Source organism: Equus asinus, chromosome 20 (genome assembly GCF_041296235.1).
Source record: "Equus asinus isolate D_3611 breed Donkey chromosome 20, EquAss-T2T_v2, whole genome shotgun sequence".
NCBI classification, from domain to species: domain Eukaryota; kingdom Metazoa; phylum Chordata; class Mammalia; order Perissodactyla; family Equidae; genus Equus; species Equus asinus.
The window spans coordinates 55320919-55341169 of record NC_091809.1 but is presented as its reverse complement, the minus strand read 5'-3'; the positions used below and the strand labels follow the sequence as shown (position 1 = coordinate 55341169).

Here is a 20251-nt window from a genome sequence, read left to right as displayed (position 1 = left end):
GCCTCATGTACATCTTGATTTGAACAAACGATTTAAAAATTATGTGATAATTGGGGAAATCTGAACATGGACTAGATACGTGATATTAAGGAACCATTGTTAATTTTTAGGTGGCATAATGGTATTATGACCATGTTTTGTAAGTCCTTATCTTTTAGAGATTAATACTAAAATAATTATGCATGAAATTATATGATGCCTGAAATTTGCTTTAAAATAATCCAGGGGAGGTGAAGTGAAGAGGTGTAAATTAAACAAGATGAGTTGATACTTACTGCAACTGGGTGACAGATACATCACAGTACATAATAGACTCCACTTGTATTTAAACTTTCCCATAATAAAAAGGTTTTTTTAAAAACACCTAACAGAAACCCTACATTTATCTCACATACATTTGCTTTCAGCTATAATTACACCATCCAAGTGTGGGAACACTCATTTCCTCCTGTTAATCAGAAGCTTTAGTGTCTAATTAGTTAAAAGAGAGAGAAAATAAATTATTATTTAACCAATGCAATTTAGAGGAGTTTCAAAATCTATCAAAATATATAATTCCTGGCAGAAAAACAATCAAAGAGGTATAATGGAGGAAAACCCTAAAGACGGCTGACCTAATACAAAATGCCTCACACTGTATTCTGCTTAAGACATGTGCTTGGCTCCCCAGGTAGGTTGTAGGCTTCTAAAAGGCAGAAACAATGTCGTAGTCATCTTTGTTTAGCCAGCATGTGAATCAGGATGGGCTGGCTGAATTGCTGCAAAGGTGAAAAAATGCCACCAGAGAGAGGTCTTTCTGAAGGCTCTATTAGTCTATCTGCAACAGGGGAACTACAATGGATCACAAAAAGAAACCATTCTACATTGTAACTTGGAAATGTGTCAACCCAAATACCACCAGAAAGCATTCAACTTTAAAATGAAAACGTAAAATAAGTTGCAATGCACATTGAAATGAGACAGAGCAATAGCGATCTACTCTGCTGGGCAATATAAATTCTAGAAAAAGGAAAGTTGCCAAGTTATCACAGTTTCTCCAGTCCTCATACAGGAGCAAGAGTCCCCTGATCCATTAACAAGTCAATGTCAACAGCCTGGAAGGCAGATACCAAGAGTAGTAGATACGGTGTCATGAAGTAGGGGGTGGGTCTAGATCCAGCACGGGACTACATCCAGTCACTTTAGTTGAAACTCAGGATGTTTTCAACCAAAGTGAACTTCAACCTCCGGGCCTTCCCAACTCAGCTACTTCCTGGAACTGTTTCATTCTATTCTGACTCTGCAGGAACAAGAGAGAGACTAGAGCCAAAGGCTACTAGTGGAGGGGAAGTCAATGACTACATTGATTGATGGATCAAATTGCCTGATTGAGCCTTAAAATTCACAGAGAATTTGGGTGGGATTAGAGGACATTTTTTGGTTGTTTTCTTCTTTATCCATTTTGTACACAGCAAGGTAACACTGAAGACTTCTTTTTTTTTTTTTTTGAGGAAGATTAGCCCTGAGCTAACATCTGCTGCCAATCCTCCTCTTTTTGCTGAGGAAGACTGGCCCTGAGCTAACATCCATGCCCATCTTCCTCTACTTTATATGCGGGACGCCTACCACAGCATGGCATGCCAAGCGGTGTCATGTCCGCACCCGGGATCCGAACCAGCGAACCCTGGGCCGCCGAGAAGTGGAACCTGTGAACTTAACCACTGTGCCACCGGGCCGGCCCCATGAAGATTTCTGGACTCCTCGTTTTGAGTCCTCATGTTATTGGGGATTCACAGCTCACCTTCCTTCTTTTATTTCTCCCCCAACTCCTTATGCCCTGTGATTCTCTGTTGACAATTCAAGATTTCCAAACTGCTGACTTAAAGCTCCTTGGACTTGCCAATGGGGTATCCATCATCATCAAGTATTATTTATTTATTACACCCATGCTAATGGACCCCATCAGAAGACCTTACTTTATGTTTTTTATAGTGTCTCGCAATTTACAAAAACTATTCTATACCCTATCTTATTTGATTTTTGATCCGTTTAACAATGCTATAGGGTTACAGACAAAAACACTGAGGCTGAGAGAGGTGAATGGGTTGCCTAACTGACGTTGTTCAAAAGCGGCAGAATCAGGTATGAAATACAAACCCACAGCACAAAGTAGAATGCTTCTGCTAGCCCACTAAGTTCCCTCCCACAGGATTCTGTTAAAATAACTTCAAAATAGAGGATCCATTCCTTCTTTTTTTTTCTTCTAACCATATATTTGATGAAAATGGATGAAGCTACAAAAATACAGGTTGGCTGATTCTAATTCCATCTCTGTCTGTTAATTCCTCACCTTTCATCTGAGCAGTGAATATGACTTCAATATTATATTTTATAATAGAGAATATATCCTATAACTGCAAACTCAGTTATTATAGAATAAATTAGCAACTACAGAATTATAATTATTTGGCATTTTACTTAGACTTTTGTGTGCAAATATATCCTAACATACTCCAAACAGTTTAATAAATACCGTCCACACTACTGAAGTATGCAACCTTCTGCAGTACCTGACAACTTTAATTATCACGTTATCATCCCACAGCTACCAATATCAAATCCTCCGGAAAATTACAGTTAAGCAGAAAATCAAAAGGACTTTAGTTGAAGGGACCAGCACTCAATGCCTTGATTGGCTACTGAACCTTGAAACACACACACAGAAGTGTGGAGAGAGAGGGAAGAGCCACTTGAGGTATTTGAAACTAACTGGACCTATGGACCGGACAGAGCACACCTGGAAACCTGCAGCCTTGTCCCAGGTTGCTGATCTAGCTCAGGGACAATCAAATCAAGTGTCTGTTTTCAGGAGAAGCAGGAGCCTTCGCAGTAAATACACCACTCCAGGCGTTCTACCTGGGGCCTGCAACGTGGGAATTTTCCTTGCCTGCTTAGCGGCAAGAGTCCAACCTGGAAAGCAACGTCAACAGCCCACAGTGGCCTTTATTACTGTCCTCGTAATCATACCCAGTTCAATTCAGCAAATATTTTTGTAGTACCTAGTAGAATCCTGACACTGTGCCAGGCTCTGGGAATACAGAGAAACAGAGCCCCTGCCTTCATGGAATTCACAATACAGCAGTGAAAAAAAAAAAAGCAGTAAAGAAACAATTAGGATGAGACCATGAGACCTAACCTAATCTGAGATTTCACAGAAGGCCTTACTCAAGAAGCGATGGTTCATCTGAGACTTGAAGAATGAAGACAAGCTGTTTGGATCAAGTGACGGGGGACAGGAACTGCTGTTCCAGAGGGAACAGTATTGTGAACTCTCAGCACGACTGGAGCCTGGAAATGCAGCTCATCCAAAGGAACTACCAGCTACCAAATGTCTTCCAACCTGTGGTACAACTTGAAAAGAGGCTGGCGACTCGTGGTTGATTATTTCAAATGATGAGCATGTGCAAAAGGTTGTGGGTTTAGATGAGCTGAGGTTTCCTGGACATTTTACGAATTATTGCTTACATTTTTACCAACATCCAGGTGGTCTTATTTCTTTGTGCTCTAAAGCTATTTTTATTACAACTATCTTTAGATTCTACCACTAAATGCAGTAGGCAGACTAATGGCTCCCCCCAAAAATTTCCATGCCCCAGTCCCCCGGAACCTGTGAGTAAGTCTCCTTATATGGTATGATATTGCAATATAATAAGAAATATATATTTTGCTCTTTGCTCCTGGCTAGACCTCCTAAAACCCTTGTAATTTCCTAAGTGATAAAAGTGTAAGGAGCATCTTTTGTTATATTTGGTTCTTGTCGTCAGTTGCTGAAATAGCTCCAGAACGATAAAGATGAAAGGAGGGTCTTCTGTTATTCATAACAAGCCCCTTTCAAGCACACCCGAGTTTAAGTTAATGAGGTAAAAGTGACCTCCTGGGTGAAGCCCCTAAGGATGGGGGGCTGGTTGCCAAGGGTACCAACCTGTGATTAGAGGGTTTGAACTTTCAGCCCTGGCCCCAGGGAGGGCAGAGGGGCTGGAGGTTGAGTTAATCACTCATGCCTACGAAAACAAAACCAAAGGGATTCGAGTCCTTCCGGGTTAGTGGACACCTTGAGGTGCTGGGAGGGTGGTGCACCTGGAAAGGGCACGGAAGCTCCATGCCCCTTCCCCCATACCTTGCCCTACACATCTCTTCCATCTGACTGGTCCTGAGTTGTATCCCTTTATAATAAACTGATAATCTAATAAGTAAACTGTTTTCCTGAGTTCTGCGAGCCACTCTAGCAAATTCTCAAGCCAGAGGAGGGGGTTGTGGGAACCTCTGATTTATAGTCAATGGATCAGAAGTATAAAGTGACAACCTGGAACTCATGACTGATGTCTGAAATGGGGAGAGGGGGGCAGTCCTACAGGACTGAGCACTTAACCCGTGGGGTCTGCACTAACTCCAGGTAGTTAGTGTCACAACTGAATCATAGGACACCCAATTTGTGTCCAGAGAGTTGGAGAACTGGTTGATATGAGGAAAAAAAAAACCCATACATTTGTTGCTGGAAGTACTGAGTATAGGAAAATACAGTTTTTTCCTTTTACATAGCAAAAGGGATTTTGCAGATGTGAATAAGGTTAAGTACTTTGAGATGAGGACATTATCCTGGATTATCCAGGTAGGCCCAATCTAATCAGACGAATCCTTAAAAGGGAGACCCTTTCCCAGCTGTGGTCAGACGGAAATGTCACTAACAGGAGAAGGGTCAAAGAGATGCAACCTTTCCAGCTTTGAAGATGGAGGAAGGGGCCACGAGTCAAGGAATGCAGGTGGCCTCAGAAGCAGGAAAAGGCAAGGAAATCCATTCTCCCCTAGAGCCTGCAGAAAAGAACCCCACCAACACCTTCATTTTAGCCCATGAGACCCGTGTCAGATTTCTGCCCTACAGAACTGTACAATAATAAATGTGTGTGTTTTAAGCCACTAAATTTGTGGTAATTTGTACTGACAGCAATAGAAAACTAATGGACTAAGTCAACAATGCGTGTGATACTTTAAAACAATATTGGAATCATAATGTTATAACCATTTACATTCATCTCAATGAATTGCCTTAGTAACGAGATAATCACATCAAATAAACAGAGTCTATTAAATAACTGCAGACAAAGCTGCTCAGGAGCCATCCTGGATTAAAACACTTTCATCACTTGCCAGGAAGAAAACAAAACCATGCCATCAAGCCAGAAACTCTCCAACTAGTTTTATGCAAACCAACAAAAACAAAAATTATAAATCCAGTGATTTCTCCTTATATGTTATGTCCTGCATGACTCTTAGATAGCGAAGAGTACAGGAGAAACATATTAATACTCTTTCACCCTCTATACAGTAAAAGGAAAGGAGGCAAGTGCCAGCCACTATACTGAGCTCTTACATATATGAACTTACTGGATTTTCACACAGCCCTAAAATGTAAGTATCCTTTTGCCAAAGGTCAAGTCTTTTAACCAAGCTCATATGGCAAATAAATAGCAGCACTGGATTAAAATCCAAATAAGATTCTAAAGCCTGTGTTCTTTCCATTCTGCCACATTAAGAAAATGAAATAATTATGGGAAGGAAGAATAGGAAATGTCCCCAGTTCCAGAATGATGACCTTTCAATTCCTACGGCATTTGGGCAGTAACTGTCTTTCCCCTTTTCTACATCCTGCCTGTAGTGTTTTATATGTTTGTTGCATTTGCTTTACTGGATTATAAATGCAGAAACTGTTTCATGGATATTTCTGTGTCTCCTCTTATACACATATCTGTACAATGTCTAATACTGTTACTATAGTTACTATTATTATTGTCACTATTACTATTGTTACTGTTGCTATTACTGCTATTATTAACAGCAGTAATAATCATATCTAACACTTACTGAGTGCACCCTCTGTCCCAAGCACTGTTCTAATAATTTCACAATTTCATAGTCCTAATTCATTTAATCCTCCCAAGAATTTTATGAGGTAGGCACTATGATCATTGCTATTTATAGATAAAGAAACTGAGGCACAGAGATGTTAAACAACTTGTGCTATATCACACAGCTAGCAAATGGTAGAACCTGGAGAGTGCCCCAAGCAGCGTGGCTCGTAACCACTGTTATATTGGAAGTACACTACTGGCATCTATTAGGAACCCAAAAAACCCCTCTTCTTACTCTACAAAAAGTGAGGTGATGGGGCCGGCCTGGTGGTACAGTGGTTAAGTTCACACATTCTGCTTCTTGGCGGCCCAGGGTTGCCGATTCGGATCCTGGGTGCGGACATGGCACTGCTTAGCAAAAGCCATGCTGTGGTAGGCGTCCCACATATAAAGTAGAGGAAGATGGGCATGGATGTCAGTTCAGGGCCAGGCTTCCTCAGCAAAAAAGAGGAGGACTGGCAGTAGTTAGCTCAGGGCTAATCTTCCTCAAAAAAAAAAAAAAAACATATAATAGTGGGGATTATGATACCAAGCAGAGAGAACAATTGATACAAGTCATCCAGCATCTCTAACAATAGGCACTGATTGATTAACACGACCCCTTTAATTATATATTCTACAATTATTTTAATAAGGGTTTTTTTTTTTTTTTGAGGAAGATTAGCCCTGAGCTAACTGCTGCCAATCCTCCTCTTGTTGCTGAGGAAGACTGGCCCTGAGCTAACATCCATGCCCATCTTCCTCTACTTTATACGTGGGACGCCTACCACAGCATGGCGGGCCAAATGGTGCCATGTCCACACCTGGGATCAGAACCTGCGAACCCCGGGCCTCCAGAAAGTGCGCACTTAACTGCTGCGCCACCAGGCCGGCCCCAGGGGTGTTTTAATGAAAATGAGAGAGGATATGAAATCTATTTATGATATCCTCCCTCTGTTTTCCAGTCTTTGATGGGCTGAAATGAGAAAGTGTGAGACACATTTTCAAATCACCAATCTGGACAGGTGTCAGAGGAACTTGAGTCCTACAGCCGAGACGGGAGGAGGGGGTAGCATAAAGTTTGGGCAAAATCTGAGGACTCGGCGTCTCCCTCCGGAATCCTTCGTCCTCCTAGACTCCTCTGTGAGAACGCGGAGAGAGGCGCCAAAGGCCAGGAACAGGAGCTCCCGGAGGGCCGACAAGGGGGCGCAGGGATGGGGAAGGGGCGACTGGGAAGGACAGGATTAGTACTGAGTACCGAGTGCACTGCCGCTTCAAGAGTCTGGATGAGACGCTTGACGACCCTGTGACAGACATACACCCTCTCTCTACCCTCCTCCGTCTGGCACAGGCACTGAAGAGAACAGTATAACCCTGTTCTCAACAGGCAGCCAAGAAGCCACAGCCCATAAATTTTCAAATTCCTAATACTGCTTCCCATTGAGGCAGAATAGAAAGTTTTGAAGGACTATTTTTTTTAACTATTGTAAAATCTAAATACGACTCCCTGTGAACCATCAAAACAAAAATAGTTTTCAAAACTTGAGGTTTTTGTTTGTTTTTTGTTTTGTGTGGTCTGAACTGTAAAATGTAATCCTCAGAAGACAGAACAGAAGAGTGAAAGAATAAAAGAATGAAACCAACAGGGACAGCAAAGCACAAATAAAGAGACAGGCAGGGAATCCCGGTGTGGTTTGGGTTCCTGGCTGCAGCTGCTCCTCTCGTCTCTCTGTGGTTTGGCACTTTAGCTTTCTTCGAATTCTGTAAAGTAATAAATCCTCTTTTTTCACCTATGCCAGTGGTGAGCTGGATTTCTGCTAACAACCAAACTAATACACTCATCAAACACCAACCAGCACCAGGAGAAAAGAGGAATATATGCCTGATCTAGAAAGTTCCTAGAGACTTGGCCTGTGACAGAAACGCCAGGCGTAAGGGAGATTTCCTGTGAGTCATGTTAGCCCCGCCAGCCTTTCAACAGTTCTCAGGCCTCAAACCAGAAAAACTCCCTCCCCTCCTGAATCAGCTTTGACTGCTCCTAATTTCATCCAGCCGACTCTCGACTACTCTCACACGTTTCAAATGAACTGCCATCCAGCAGGAGAAGTAAATGAGCATTAGTGGGGAACCTGATGCAAGCCCCTAATATTTTCAACTTTCAGCTGGTATCTTTTTTTTTTTTTGAGGAAGATTAGCCCTGAGCTAACTGCTGCCAATCCTCCTCTTTTTGCTGAGGAAGACTGGCCCTGAGCTAACATCCATCCCCATCTTCCTCTACTTTGTATGTGGGACACCTACCACAGCATGGCTTTGCCAAGCAATGCCATGTCCACACCCAGGATCCGAACCGTCGAACCCCGGGCTGCCGAAGCTGAATGTGCGCACTTAACCGCTGCACCACCGGGCCGGCGCCTCAGGTGGTATCTTTAAAATCCATGTAAACTGCATTGTGTATAGAGCAATCTGTTTAACATAAAAATAATGTGCAAAAGATGGGTCTTTCACAGGTAATACGAGTATTTCATAGGTAATATGGGTATTGCACAGAAGTGGAAACACATAAAGCAATAAACATACAGAGACCCAACTTCACTAGTGATCCTGGATATGCAAATTAAGAGATACTCTTTCACATTCATTTCACTGTCAAAAATTTAAAAGTCTGATAAATACCAAGTGTTAGAAATGATGTTTGTTTCACAGGATTTCTCATACTCAGCTGGTGGGAGTGTAAATTGGTACAACCACTTTGGAAAAACAGTTTGGCATTATTTTATGAGGTTGAACAGACACATACCCTACAATCCAGCAATTCCTCTCCATGTAAATGTGCACGTGTGTGTATAAAAAAGCTCTTATCCATGATCAACAGGAGCCATGTAGAAGAATGTGCCTAGAAGTCCTGTTCACTACAGCAAAAAACCTGGAGAAAACTCAAATGCCCGTCAACAAAATTAATGAATAAAGTGTGGCATATTCACAGGAAAGAGTATTATCTAGAGTCAAAGGAGGGGTTTTGCAGCATCAGGCAACAATATGGATGAATCTTAGCAATGCGATACGGCAGGGAGGATAAATCCCAACAGATTACATGTAGTATGATATCCTTTTAACCAAGTAAAAAATGATAATAAAAAACATTTTTTAGAAATACATAGAGGTACAAAACTATGTAAAACTGAGAGCAAGTACGGGCAGGCCCCGTGGCTAAGTGGTTAAGTTTCTGTGCTCCACTTCGGCAGCCCAGGGTTCACAGGTTTGGATCCTTGGTGCGGACCTATACACCACTCATCAAGCCATGCTGCGGCAGCATCCCACTAGAAGAACTAGAATATACAACCATGTCCTGGGGGTTTGGGGAGGAAAAAAAAAGAGAAAGATTGGCAAGAGATGTTAGCTCAGGGCCGATCTTCCTCACCAAAAAATCCACAAAAAAAATTAGAAAATAAAACTGAGGGGCTGGCCTGGTGGCACAGCAGAAGCGCACATATTTCGCTTTGGTGGCCCAGGGTTTGCCAGTTCAGATCCCAGGTGCAGACATGGCACTGCTTGGCAAGCCACGTTGTGGTAGGCGTCCCACATATAAAGTAGAGGAAGATGGGCATGGATGTTAGCTCAGGGCCAGTCTTCCTCAGCAAAAAGAGGAGGATTGGCAGCAGTTAGCTCAGGGCTAATCTTCCTCAAAAAAATAAAAAATAAATTAAATAAATAAATAAAACTGAGAGCAAGAGAATGGTGAAAGGAGGATTCAGGATGGTGACTATCTCTGGGAAAGAAGTGGGTGGAAGAAAGGATGACCAATAGGCAGATGTAAATTACTGTCACAATTCTAGTTTTAGAGCTAATGGTGGGTTTACAAGAACTTATTGCATAAAATAATTAATTTAGCCTTTCATGGGCCAATGATGAAAGTGTGTCATGAGCCAGGGATTATGATTAATCCACTTCCATTCAACTGGAGTTCAAAAACTAAATTAAATGATGCTCCAGGAAGATGCATTATACTTATCCTGTGACTTTATATACTCTCTGGAACCCCTGGGAATACAAATATCCCAGAGCAAAAACCCCAGGGAGTAATTTGTCCAAGGCCTGTATTTTCTGTTTGCTGCCCAGCTCACAAGAGGCAGGGCAGCACAGTGGTTAGGAGCACAGGCTCTGGGGCCAGATTGCTCTGGGGAGTTGGAGGTAAAGCCTGGTTGCATTCCTTACTACTGTGTGACTAATCCTGTTAAGGGAAACTCCTTAACCTCTCTGTGCTTCAGCTTCCATATGTATCAAATGGGGCTAGTCAGGATAGTATTATAATTACTGCAGAAAGTTATTGTAAGGATTACAGGAGTTAATCCACCCTGAGGTCCTGGAATACTGTGGTTCCTCTAGGTACACAGAGTAATAAACTTTACTCAGCAAAGATTGGCTTTTATAATTATTTTTCTCTCTGACTTGAGTGCACTGTGAAAAGCTTAGGAAAGGCTCCTCTAAACTCTTCTGGGCAGGCTCATCCCTGCCTTCTCTGGGAAGCTCTAAGTCACCCAGCACAATCCTAGCCTCAAGCTCCCAGTAAGGATTTGCTGGACTGGAGAAACTGAGTCACTGTGTTCCTTAAATACTCTGGTTTCCAAGGAATGACTAGAAAGAAGTTTGGGTCTTAACTGTGGTTTTTCATGGAATCTATCTCTGCATCATTAACATAAATAACCAAGTTTTTGTGACATGTCACTTATCTGATTACTTTAATTAAGAGTCCTGTAATAACCATCAAAAGAAAAAAGTCCCCAAATCTGTGCACTAAGTTTTTATAATTTGTTAAAATGAAACCACTTAAATCTTTATACAGGGCCTATTTATACTTTGATTACAAGCACTTCTGAGAAACTGGGTTATGTGGTTTCTACAGTGTTAATAGGTTAGAAGTCATAATTTAGAAAGAAGGCTGGCTCCCAGAGATGTGCTCAGTAACACAGAAAAAATCACATGAGACAACTGTGAGAAAAAGTCAGAAAAAAAATAAGACAATTCACGTCAGAGGCCCCTGAGCAGATTACTGCCACTTAGCAGGATAATTAAAGTTCATAATGATAATCCTGAATCATGAAGAAAGGGTGATATGTGAAATATACTTTGTTTATTAAAAGGCAAGTAGTCTCATATATTTGTTTTAGATATACCATGAAGCCTTTATTTCAAAATATCTCTGAAAACTCCTCTTCAGAAATAGCCTAATTTTATTTCAGTCCTAACTCTTACAGCTTATTTACCAAATCTGGTTGTAAATAGGTTCTTATGGTTTCAGTTCACGGCCAGGCACAGAGTAGCACAGATACATCAAAGATGAAGTACTATCTGTGGCCTTAAGGCATTCCCAGGTTAGTGCTAATTACCTTGTACGTCACAAAATGTAGACGTCATGAGTTAGGAACAAGTTCCCTGAAGGGTACAGAGGAAGGGCACCCAACCCAAGATGTGTGTGAAGAGAGACCAGAAGGAGCCAGGGAAGAAGACTGCCTGACTTGGTGCTGTCTACAAGAGACTGTCACCAGCCATAAGAAGTCAGATAGGAAAAGCACTCGAAGAGAGAACCACAGGAGTAAAGGCGCTGACCACAGTGTGTACGAAGGAATCAGTGGTTTGTCGTAGTTGCTGGAGCACCACGTGAGAGATGGATGCTCTGGGAGACGAGCCTGGAGAGGGAACTGCGGCCAGTGATAGAGGGCCTTGTAGTTCATGTCAAGAGGCTTGAGCTCTCACAAAAGGACAAATATTGCAGGACTCCACTTATATGAGGGAGCTAGAATAGTCAAATTCATAGAGACAGATAGTAGAATGGTGGTTACCGGGGGCTGAGAGAGGCGGACGCAGAGTTAGTGTTTAACAGGTACAGAGTTTCTGTTTGGGATGATGAACAAGTTCTGGAAATGGAGAGTGGTGATGGTTGCACATCATTGTGAATATATTTAATGTCACTCAATTGCACACTTAAAAATGGTAAAAATGAATAAAAAATAAAAAAATTTAAAAAAATAAAAATAAATAAATAAATTTAAAAAATTAAGAAAGATTAAAAAAATGGTAAAAATGGTAAACTTTATGTTATGGTTATTTTACCACAATAAAAACCACTAAAATTCTAATAATTATGTTCAGGTAAAGAAAGAGGGTGGGGGGAGAGGAAGGAAGGGGAGGGAAGAAGGTTGGGGAACAACAACCAGAAGCAGCAGCAAGAGCTAGTGCTTGAGCTCCATCCAGTAATCAGCAGCCCCCAGACTTGTTTCAGCTGCAGAACCTTTCTTCAAACATCTTGCATAAAAGCCAAACTATAGGGGCCCCATGGCCTAGTGGTTAAGTTCAGTGCACTCCATTTCAGTAGCCCAGATTCAGTTCCTGGGCGTGGACCTACACTACTCATCAGCAGCCATGCTGTGGCAGCAACCCACATACGAAATAGAGGAAGAGTGGCACAGATGTTAGTTCAGGGCAAATCTTCCTTAGCAAAAAAAAAAAAAAAAAAAAAAGCCAAATTATAAAACAGGCAAAGCAGCAGACCTGGTGGGGGTCAGAGGCTGGCCCAGAAGCCCACCAGCTCCTATTTCCAAACTTGCCCCTATAATGGATCCTAAGGAACCTCCAGGGAACCCTAAGAACTCCCTCAGTTTGCAAACCACCGGTGCAGGTGACAGGAGGAAGCCAAACGGTTTCAGCCTGCACATGATGCAATGAGATTTCTGAAATAGTAAAGTGAATCTGGTCTTTAGGCTCAAATGAAACCTCACTTCTCAACTCACATCTCAGCTCTGTCTCTCACCAGCCATGTGCCCTTGGGCAAGTGACCTATCTGCTGTCCAAGAGACTAAAAAAACTATTTTTATAGGTTTGTCATAGGACTGATGAGATGTAAGTAGGATGCCTGATACGGGGTGAATTCTATTTGATGGAGCTATTGATACCCTTTAGTTTTATTTGGCATTGCTCTGGCTCCTGCGTACAGTAGTGAGATGATCTGGGGTAGGTGGAGGCATGGGTGGAAGCTAGGATAAGCATGCTAGTGAAAGACAATAAAAGCCTGAATTGAAACAGTGACAATAGGGATTGGAGGGGGAAGCGGACTCAGAAATATTCTGGAAATGCTCTCAAGATGGGGATTAAGCACTGGCAGCCATCTCCTCTTCTTCCAGATCAAACTGAAGAACGGAGCAGAGATAGGCAGAAATAACCCAAGGTTGTCTAGAACTGGTCTAAGGGAGGGAGACGACTATAGCCTAGGGCAGAGAACAGCCAGAGCCCCAGTGGAGGGCATGCTGGAGAACAGCTTTCAAAATCCACCCCTACCTCTCCCCTTCACTGCATGGGGACAGTTACTACCTGTCCCTTTAACAACTACCCAGAGTGTCGAGAAGTTAATAAAAAGGTTCAGGCTGTCCACCCTCCCCTTCCAAGCTCCTAGGGCCAATGGGCTACAACTTAACGAGCCTGCCTCCCCCTTCTTCTAGAGCAGCTGATGAGAAAGCCATGGTCATAGAATAGCCTGATGGAGGGGCACCCAACAATAGCAATCAACAGTGGTTCTCTGGTACTCAAAGATTCTCCAACCTGGGGTTCATCTCCTCCCTTCTAATTAAAGTCACCTGGCGAGCCTCAGACCCGGGCATGGCCATTGGCTCCTCCCCAGTACATAAGGGGACACGTACGAGAACGCTCATCACAGCACTGTTTGTGGAGGCTGGCAGTTGGCAGCTACCTGGTCTCCGCCACTGGAGGACCATGGAACCACAGAATACTTTGTAGCAGGTAATTAGAAACAACAGGCTAGATCAGTGGTTCTCAACCACGGGTGATTTTGTCCCCCAGGAAACATTTGACAATGTCTGGAGAGATTGTTGACTGTCACAACTCAGAGGTGAGGTGGCGGGGTGAGTGCTATACTGGCATTGAGTGGGAGAGGCCAGGGATGCTGCCACATCCTACAATGTACAAGACAGCCCCCCCCCAACAAAGAATTATTTGGCCCAAAATGTCAATAAGGCTGAGATTGAGAAACACTAGACTAGATGAATAAAGCAACATGAGCAAAATACATAGTGCGGAACAGAATTTTTTTTTAAAAAAGAGATGCGGTCTATTATAAAATTCCTATTTGGAATTAGGGATTCATTCAGCCAATCATCTGATGTTCATTGTGTATCTATTCCAAAGCAGGCGCTGTGCTTGGTGGAGTCTACCACTGTGACCAAAACTAGACAGGATTCCTCACCTCCCAGAGTCTAGGAGAACCGGCAGATACTAATTAAAATAATCTCACAAATAAAAGGGGGAAGGGAGGAGACATTTTGGAGACTGGTAGGATCTCAAGTTCCCCAATCTCCCACTTGCACAGGCCACATATTTGCTTACATAACACTACAGAACACTACCCTTCAGCAGGGCTCCACACCAGCTTAGGATTGTGCTGTGCACAGTAGATGTTTGTTGAATGAACAGATGAAGGCTGTAGATGCAAACACCACTAACTGACTCCTTCAAAAACTTCTGGGCTGTAACCTTTGAAATGAGGAAACTGAACTGAATGGAGGAACCAAAGGACCAGGCCCTTTGTTGGACAATAACAAGGAGTTCGTGTGTAGATTGACCGACTACTGTTGCTCACTCCTCCTCAAGCCCATGCTCCCCTCACACCAAGCTACTTGCAGTTCCTTGAGCAAACCACGCTCTGGCACCTCCAAGCCTGGACTGCCCTTCCTCACCTAGTCCACCTGGAAAACTCTTATTCGTGCTTCAAATTCCTGATCACCTTCTCTGCTGAGCTCCCTAACCCCACCTCACCCCGGTGGACTTGATCTCTGCCCTCCTTCGTGCCATCTGTACTTTGTGCTCATCTCTACAGCACTTACTATAATTTCTTTCCATAATTTGATTATGAGCTCTCTTGGGAACAGGAACTAAATCCTATTCATCTTTATAGCCCAGAGACTAGTCTAGAATGTAGAACATCATAGATGCTCAAGGTTTGGTGAAATGAAAGAATGAATGAATGAACACATGTCCTGCACTGTGCTACAAAAAGAATGGGATAAAATCTATGCCCTCAAAAAGCTTACCATCTATTTGATGGGAAAAGGATAAATATGTGGAATAATAATTAAAGATTTTTGCTAGAGATATAAACTTGATATTCATTATAAGGAATATGCCTTTTTTTCATATATGAATTAGAGTATATGTGTTAGGATGTAAACTGCTAGATGGTATACAATTAAATAAATATCCTCAGGTACTCCTGGAAACCCATATCTTCCTATTACAGTATTTGTTATTTGAGTTGATAGCAATAAATGACAAAAGCCGAAATTACAAGCAGAGCCCACTGGGAAACATATAATGCTCATTATCATGAATGCCTGGCACACAGTGAGTGCTCAATAAACTTTTATTGAATGAGTGATCTGATATTCTTAATCAGAGAAAAGTTATCTGTCCACTAGTGAGGTGGGTAAATGAGGAGTTGGGGTTACCTAGACTATATCCTTCTCATAATGAAAACAGAACCAGCTCCAGCCCCAAACTTGTCCCCTGTATTTAGTATCCAGTTGCCAGAAGGGCTATTCTGGCCCCATTTTGGTAAAAGGAGTAGAAAAGAGTTGTGTGCTAACAAACTATCCCTCTGTATCCTATCCAAGTGGTGATAACATATTCACTCACGAACCTCCCTCCGTCCCCCAGGGTTCCCTGGCCACGGCTGGGGATGCTTGGAGAGAAGCTCAAATTTTGGAGATGAATTTTAACCTTGAGAGTTTAAAATACTGAGTAAAGGAATACTGGATATCTGGTAAACTGCACTTTTCTGATTGTTGGGTCAGACAAGAAGAAACCACAAATCAGAATCCAAGTGTCTGGATGGTTGCCAGAGGAAGGATTGAAAACCTTAATGAACAAGAGTTCTGCCAACTGAAAAAAAGCCCCAACTCAAGACCCTTGAAATAAAGATCAAGAAAGGGAAGAGTGCAGGGAGTGTAGCAGACTGGAAAGGAAGCCCCAAGAAGCTTTGTCATCCCTCATTCATTTATCCATTTATGTGCTAAGGGTTATGGGAGATACAAAAATGAAACAGACTTGATTCCTGCGGTTAAGGACTCCATCCATCAGGAATGTAAGATGCCTACAAATAGCTCTCACACAGCGAAGAAAGTAAAAACCCAAAAGGGAGGTACCAAAAAAGTGTGTTCAGAGACAAAAGTCTCATATAGGAAGCTGTTAGATACTTCTGACAAACATACCAGGATTTCGACAATATTAGAACATCCAGAGAAAAAAAAATCATTGCCAATCCTTGTTACATCTTGCTAAACTGATATCTGCTATTGTCTGTGCCATCATGAGGGCCTCTGGCATCTTCTGGAGCAACACCACATCTTCCCATCACCCAGGAGTGGATAGCTGATGCTGGGTGACAACTATCCTGTGCAGAGTAGGACCGTGAGCCAGGCTGTCTGCCCACTCCTGTGTAGGCAGCCACTTAATTCTCACAATAGCCCTACAAAGTAGGCACTGTTATTATCTCCATTTTACAAATAAGTAAACTAGTCACAGAGAAGTTAAGTGACTTGCCCAAGGTCACCCATCTTGTAAGTGGGACAGGCAGGATTTGAACCCAGAATCAGTGCCCTTTGCTATTACACTATACTGCCTCCAGCTGAGAACTTGTGGTTAAATTTATCAGGACATATACAGCTGGATGATACCAGGTGATTTTTGGCCAACTTTCCCCTTTAAACACATCCATCTATTTAACACTATTTATTCATATGACAAAAATGATCTAACCTTGAAAATGGTGTGGCTTTTCAGGACATGGTTTTCACAATCTTTAAAGGGAAATTCGTTTTGTTAACCTGAAGAAAAAAAAAAGAATCAAATGCCGTTTCACGAGGCGCCAGTGGCCAGCAGGGGTTAAGGTGCACTTTAGACTGCGGTTTGCAGGCACCACCCCTTGTAGGTCATCTCATGGTCCTGGGCAAAACGCTTAGCCTTCTTTGTTACTCCATCTGCAAAGTGGGTGTAACAACGGTGTTGTCTCATAAAGTGGTAAGGATTAGATGATGATATCCTCACAAATTGCTAAACACAGTAGTTGACACAGTGATGCTCAATAAATGTTGGCTTTCATAATTTAGGTCCTGGGTTACCTGTATTTTCAGAATGCAAGTCCTCCAGTAACCACAGAAATGCTTTCCCAGTCTCAGAGTCGCTGCCAATCCCATAAGCACATTTCTCTCTATTTCCCACAGAGCACAGTGACACCAGAAGCAGGATCCTGGATCCGAGCCCCGGGGATGGCCCTGTCGCCTCACTCAGGCCCGAGAAGGAGGCAGGCTCTGGACTACGTCCGGGCGGCACCACGAACTTAACCCAGATTTCTCACTTGGGTGAACTCATCTGTGAGTGGAGGATCACCAGCCCTGTCTGACGGGCTCGGCAGCAAAGAAATGCGGGCGCCGGCACCAGGAAGAGGCGCTCACTCACCTGCCAAGCCCGAGGGTGGGCACCCCACCTTCACAGCATCCCTGGGGACTTGGTCCCCTCCCCGCTGGGAGGCCACCGGGGAGCGACCTAACAGTGCCCACAGGGTGAATTTCCCCCAAATCCTCTGAAATACATCCCCACGATTTCTAAGAGGGAGCCGAGGGAGGAACAGGAAGCGCTGCATAAAGCCAGGTAGAGAGCAACATCCTGGTGCACATGTTGAGTCGCCCGAACCGGCTCCAAAGTCTGTGCCGCCGCCGCCGCCTTTCCCCCGCTCCCGGGCCGCGTGTCTCCGCGGCCACGTGCGCCCGGGTCCCCAGGCGGCAGCGCCCGGGCGCTCCCCGCCGCTCCCGCCGCCTCCTGCACTCACCAGGTGAAGAGTTTGCCTTTTATCCTGCGCAGCAGGCTGGGGGGCGCGCCCGCCGCTCCCGGCGCGTACGGCTGCGGCCCGCCCGGGCCCGCCGGCGAGGGGGCCTCCATGGGTAGCCGTGCGATCCCCCGCGCCCGGAACCCCCCGAAGTGCCGGGGCCCGGAAGACGGGAGGCGGCGCCTGCGGCCGGCGGGGGCTCGGCTCGGGCCCTGCGCTCGCGCGCCCGCGCTCGCTCGCGTCCCTCTTGCTCCTCGGCCGGGCTCCTGCGGCCGCAAATCATTAACTGTCAAGCCCCTGGGGCCAGACAATACATTTGCAGATTACAACCTGGCACCTCCGGAGAGGCAAGAGGAGAAAGGGCACTTCTTTTTTTCGCCTTGGCGGTTGAGCCTCAGCGTTGGGCGATACCCAATATACGTTTCAGGTTTTTATGGTTCCTTGTTTAAATCAGCAAATGAGGTGATACGAGGTAATGCCAGCGTGTCCTAATCTAAGAAGCAGTTAGGTTTAACTGCCTGAACTTTGCTAACTGGAAAGGGCCGGCTGACCCTCCCCTTGACCTCCCAGTCTCTCTCCTCCTGACGTTTATAAGAGATTTCCCATCTAAAAGAACTGAAGACGCTTTATTACTGTGTTTCTTTTCCTTGCAAAACACGAGCAAAATCTTAAAAGGATCCTGGAAACGTGTCTTTGTGGTGTGTCTCCTTCCTCATGGGCGTGGTCGGTTGGCCCTTCAGTAGTCAGTTGTCTCAGAGGTGCCGGCGAAGGGGACGGTGCCAACCCCTGGCGCTCAGCCAGGATGCACTGGGCCTGGGCCACATCTTTCGATGCTTCTGCGCACCAAGGAAGGACTAGGAACCGGGGTGGAAAAGTTCCTGACTCTCACTGGCAGGAGGACATCAATGGGTCTGGTAGAGCCCCTGCCTCCAGAAAGGAGGCGATCAGGAAAACAAAAGAAAAGGTGTTGGGACCATTTTTTTTCCTGACCACCTCCTTCCCTGGGCAAGGGGTAGGGCGGGGAGGGGGACAGAGGGGTCGGTGAGGAAGGAGAAAAATACTATAGTTCCCCCCCTTTATCCTCGATTTCGCTTTCTGGGGTTTCAGTAACCCACAGGTCAACGGTGATCTGAAAATATTAAATGGAAAATTCCAGAAGTGAACAATTCGTAAGTTAAATCCCTCCCCGCCCCCCTCGTCCGCCCCCGCCCCCGCCCCCCGGTCCTCCCGCCCCCTGCCCCCCATGTTGGGTCCTGACCTGGACGTGAATCATCCCTTTGTCCAGTGTATCCATGCTTGCTACCCTCCCGTTAGTCACTTAGTAGCCCTCTTGGTTGTCGGATGACTGTCCCAGTGTGGCAAGGCTTGGGTTCAAGTAACTGATTTTACTAAGAATGACCCCAAAGCAAAAGAGTAGTGATGCTGGCAATTCGAATATGCCAAAGAGAAGTTGTAAAGTGCTTTCTTTAAGTGAAAAAGGTGAAAGTTCTCGACTGAATAAGGAAAGAAGAAAACCATATGCTGAAGTTACTAAGATCTATGGCAACTTTTACTACAGTATATTGTTATAATAGTTCTATTTTTTTATTGTTGTTAATCTCTTACTGTGCCTAATTTATAGATTAAACTTTATCATAGGTATGTATGTGTAGGAAGAAACAGTATATGTAGGGTCTGGTACTATCCGTGGTTTTAGGCACCCACTGGGAGTCTTGGAACATATCCCCTGAGGAGATAAGGGAGGGACCATGGTAAATGGAAATTCAAACGGTCTGGCAGTTCTGGGAGAAGAGTCAAAGAGAGAAGATAGATTTTGAAAAATGGAATATAGTTTTAGGAACCCAAGTTTAGCAGGTACCGGAACGCCAAAGTTTAGGTGAAATGATTTTTTTTAATTGTTGAAGTGAGATGGGGAAAATACTGAAAACTAAGAACAAGGTCATCCTTAGAGGCATGACTGAATATTATGCTACAACCACATCATGAGACACTATGAGGACATTCAAGAGAATAGAAAAGAGCTATAGTTGAACTTTGAAGGATTTTCTCTAGCTATCTTTGAGTGAGAAAAATAAGATGCAGAGAAGTGCCTTTAATGTGATCTCTTTTTTTTTTTTTTGAGGAAGATTAGCCCTGAGCTAACATCTGCTGCCAATCCTCCTCTTTTTGCTGAGGAAGGCTGGCCCTGAGCTAACATCCGTGCCCATCTTGCTCTACTTTATATGTGGGACGCCTACCACAGTGTGGCTTGTCAAGCGGTGCCAAGTCCTCACCCGGGATCTGCACTGGCGAACTCCAGGCCCCCGAAGCTGAACGTGCGAACTTAACTACTGCGCCACCAGGCAGGCCCGTGATCTCATTTTTGTAAAGCAAACAGCACATTAAACCTTGTACATTGACAATGTTGAATTTTACCTGGGCCCTGTGCCCCTGAAAAATAGTG

General features: G+C 44.0%; 1 protein-coding gene across 3 annotated transcripts in view; it reads right to left on the bottom strand.

Moving 5' to 3' along the window:
- The window catches only part of SLC35F2 (solute carrier family 35 member F2), a 49925-nt gene extending 31704 nt beyond the window's left edge, over nucleotides 1-18221 (bottom strand). The window contains exons 1-2 of one of the 3 annotated variants that reach the window (XM_044752741.2): nucleotides 17812-18221; nucleotides 16743-16810 (exon numbers count right to left, since the gene is read on the bottom strand). Coding sequence is in view for 1 of the 3 variants with exons in the window: in XM_014860772.3 (XP_014716258.1) it covers nucleotides 17812-17921 (110 nt within the window). In the remaining 2 variants the exon portion in view is untranslated. The remainder of the gene's footprint in view (nucleotides 1-16742; nucleotides 16811-17811) is intronic. The other 2 variants (XM_014860772.3, XM_070490343.1) reach the window with 2 other exon arrangements.
- Nucleotides 18222-20251: the final 2030 nt, after the last annotated feature.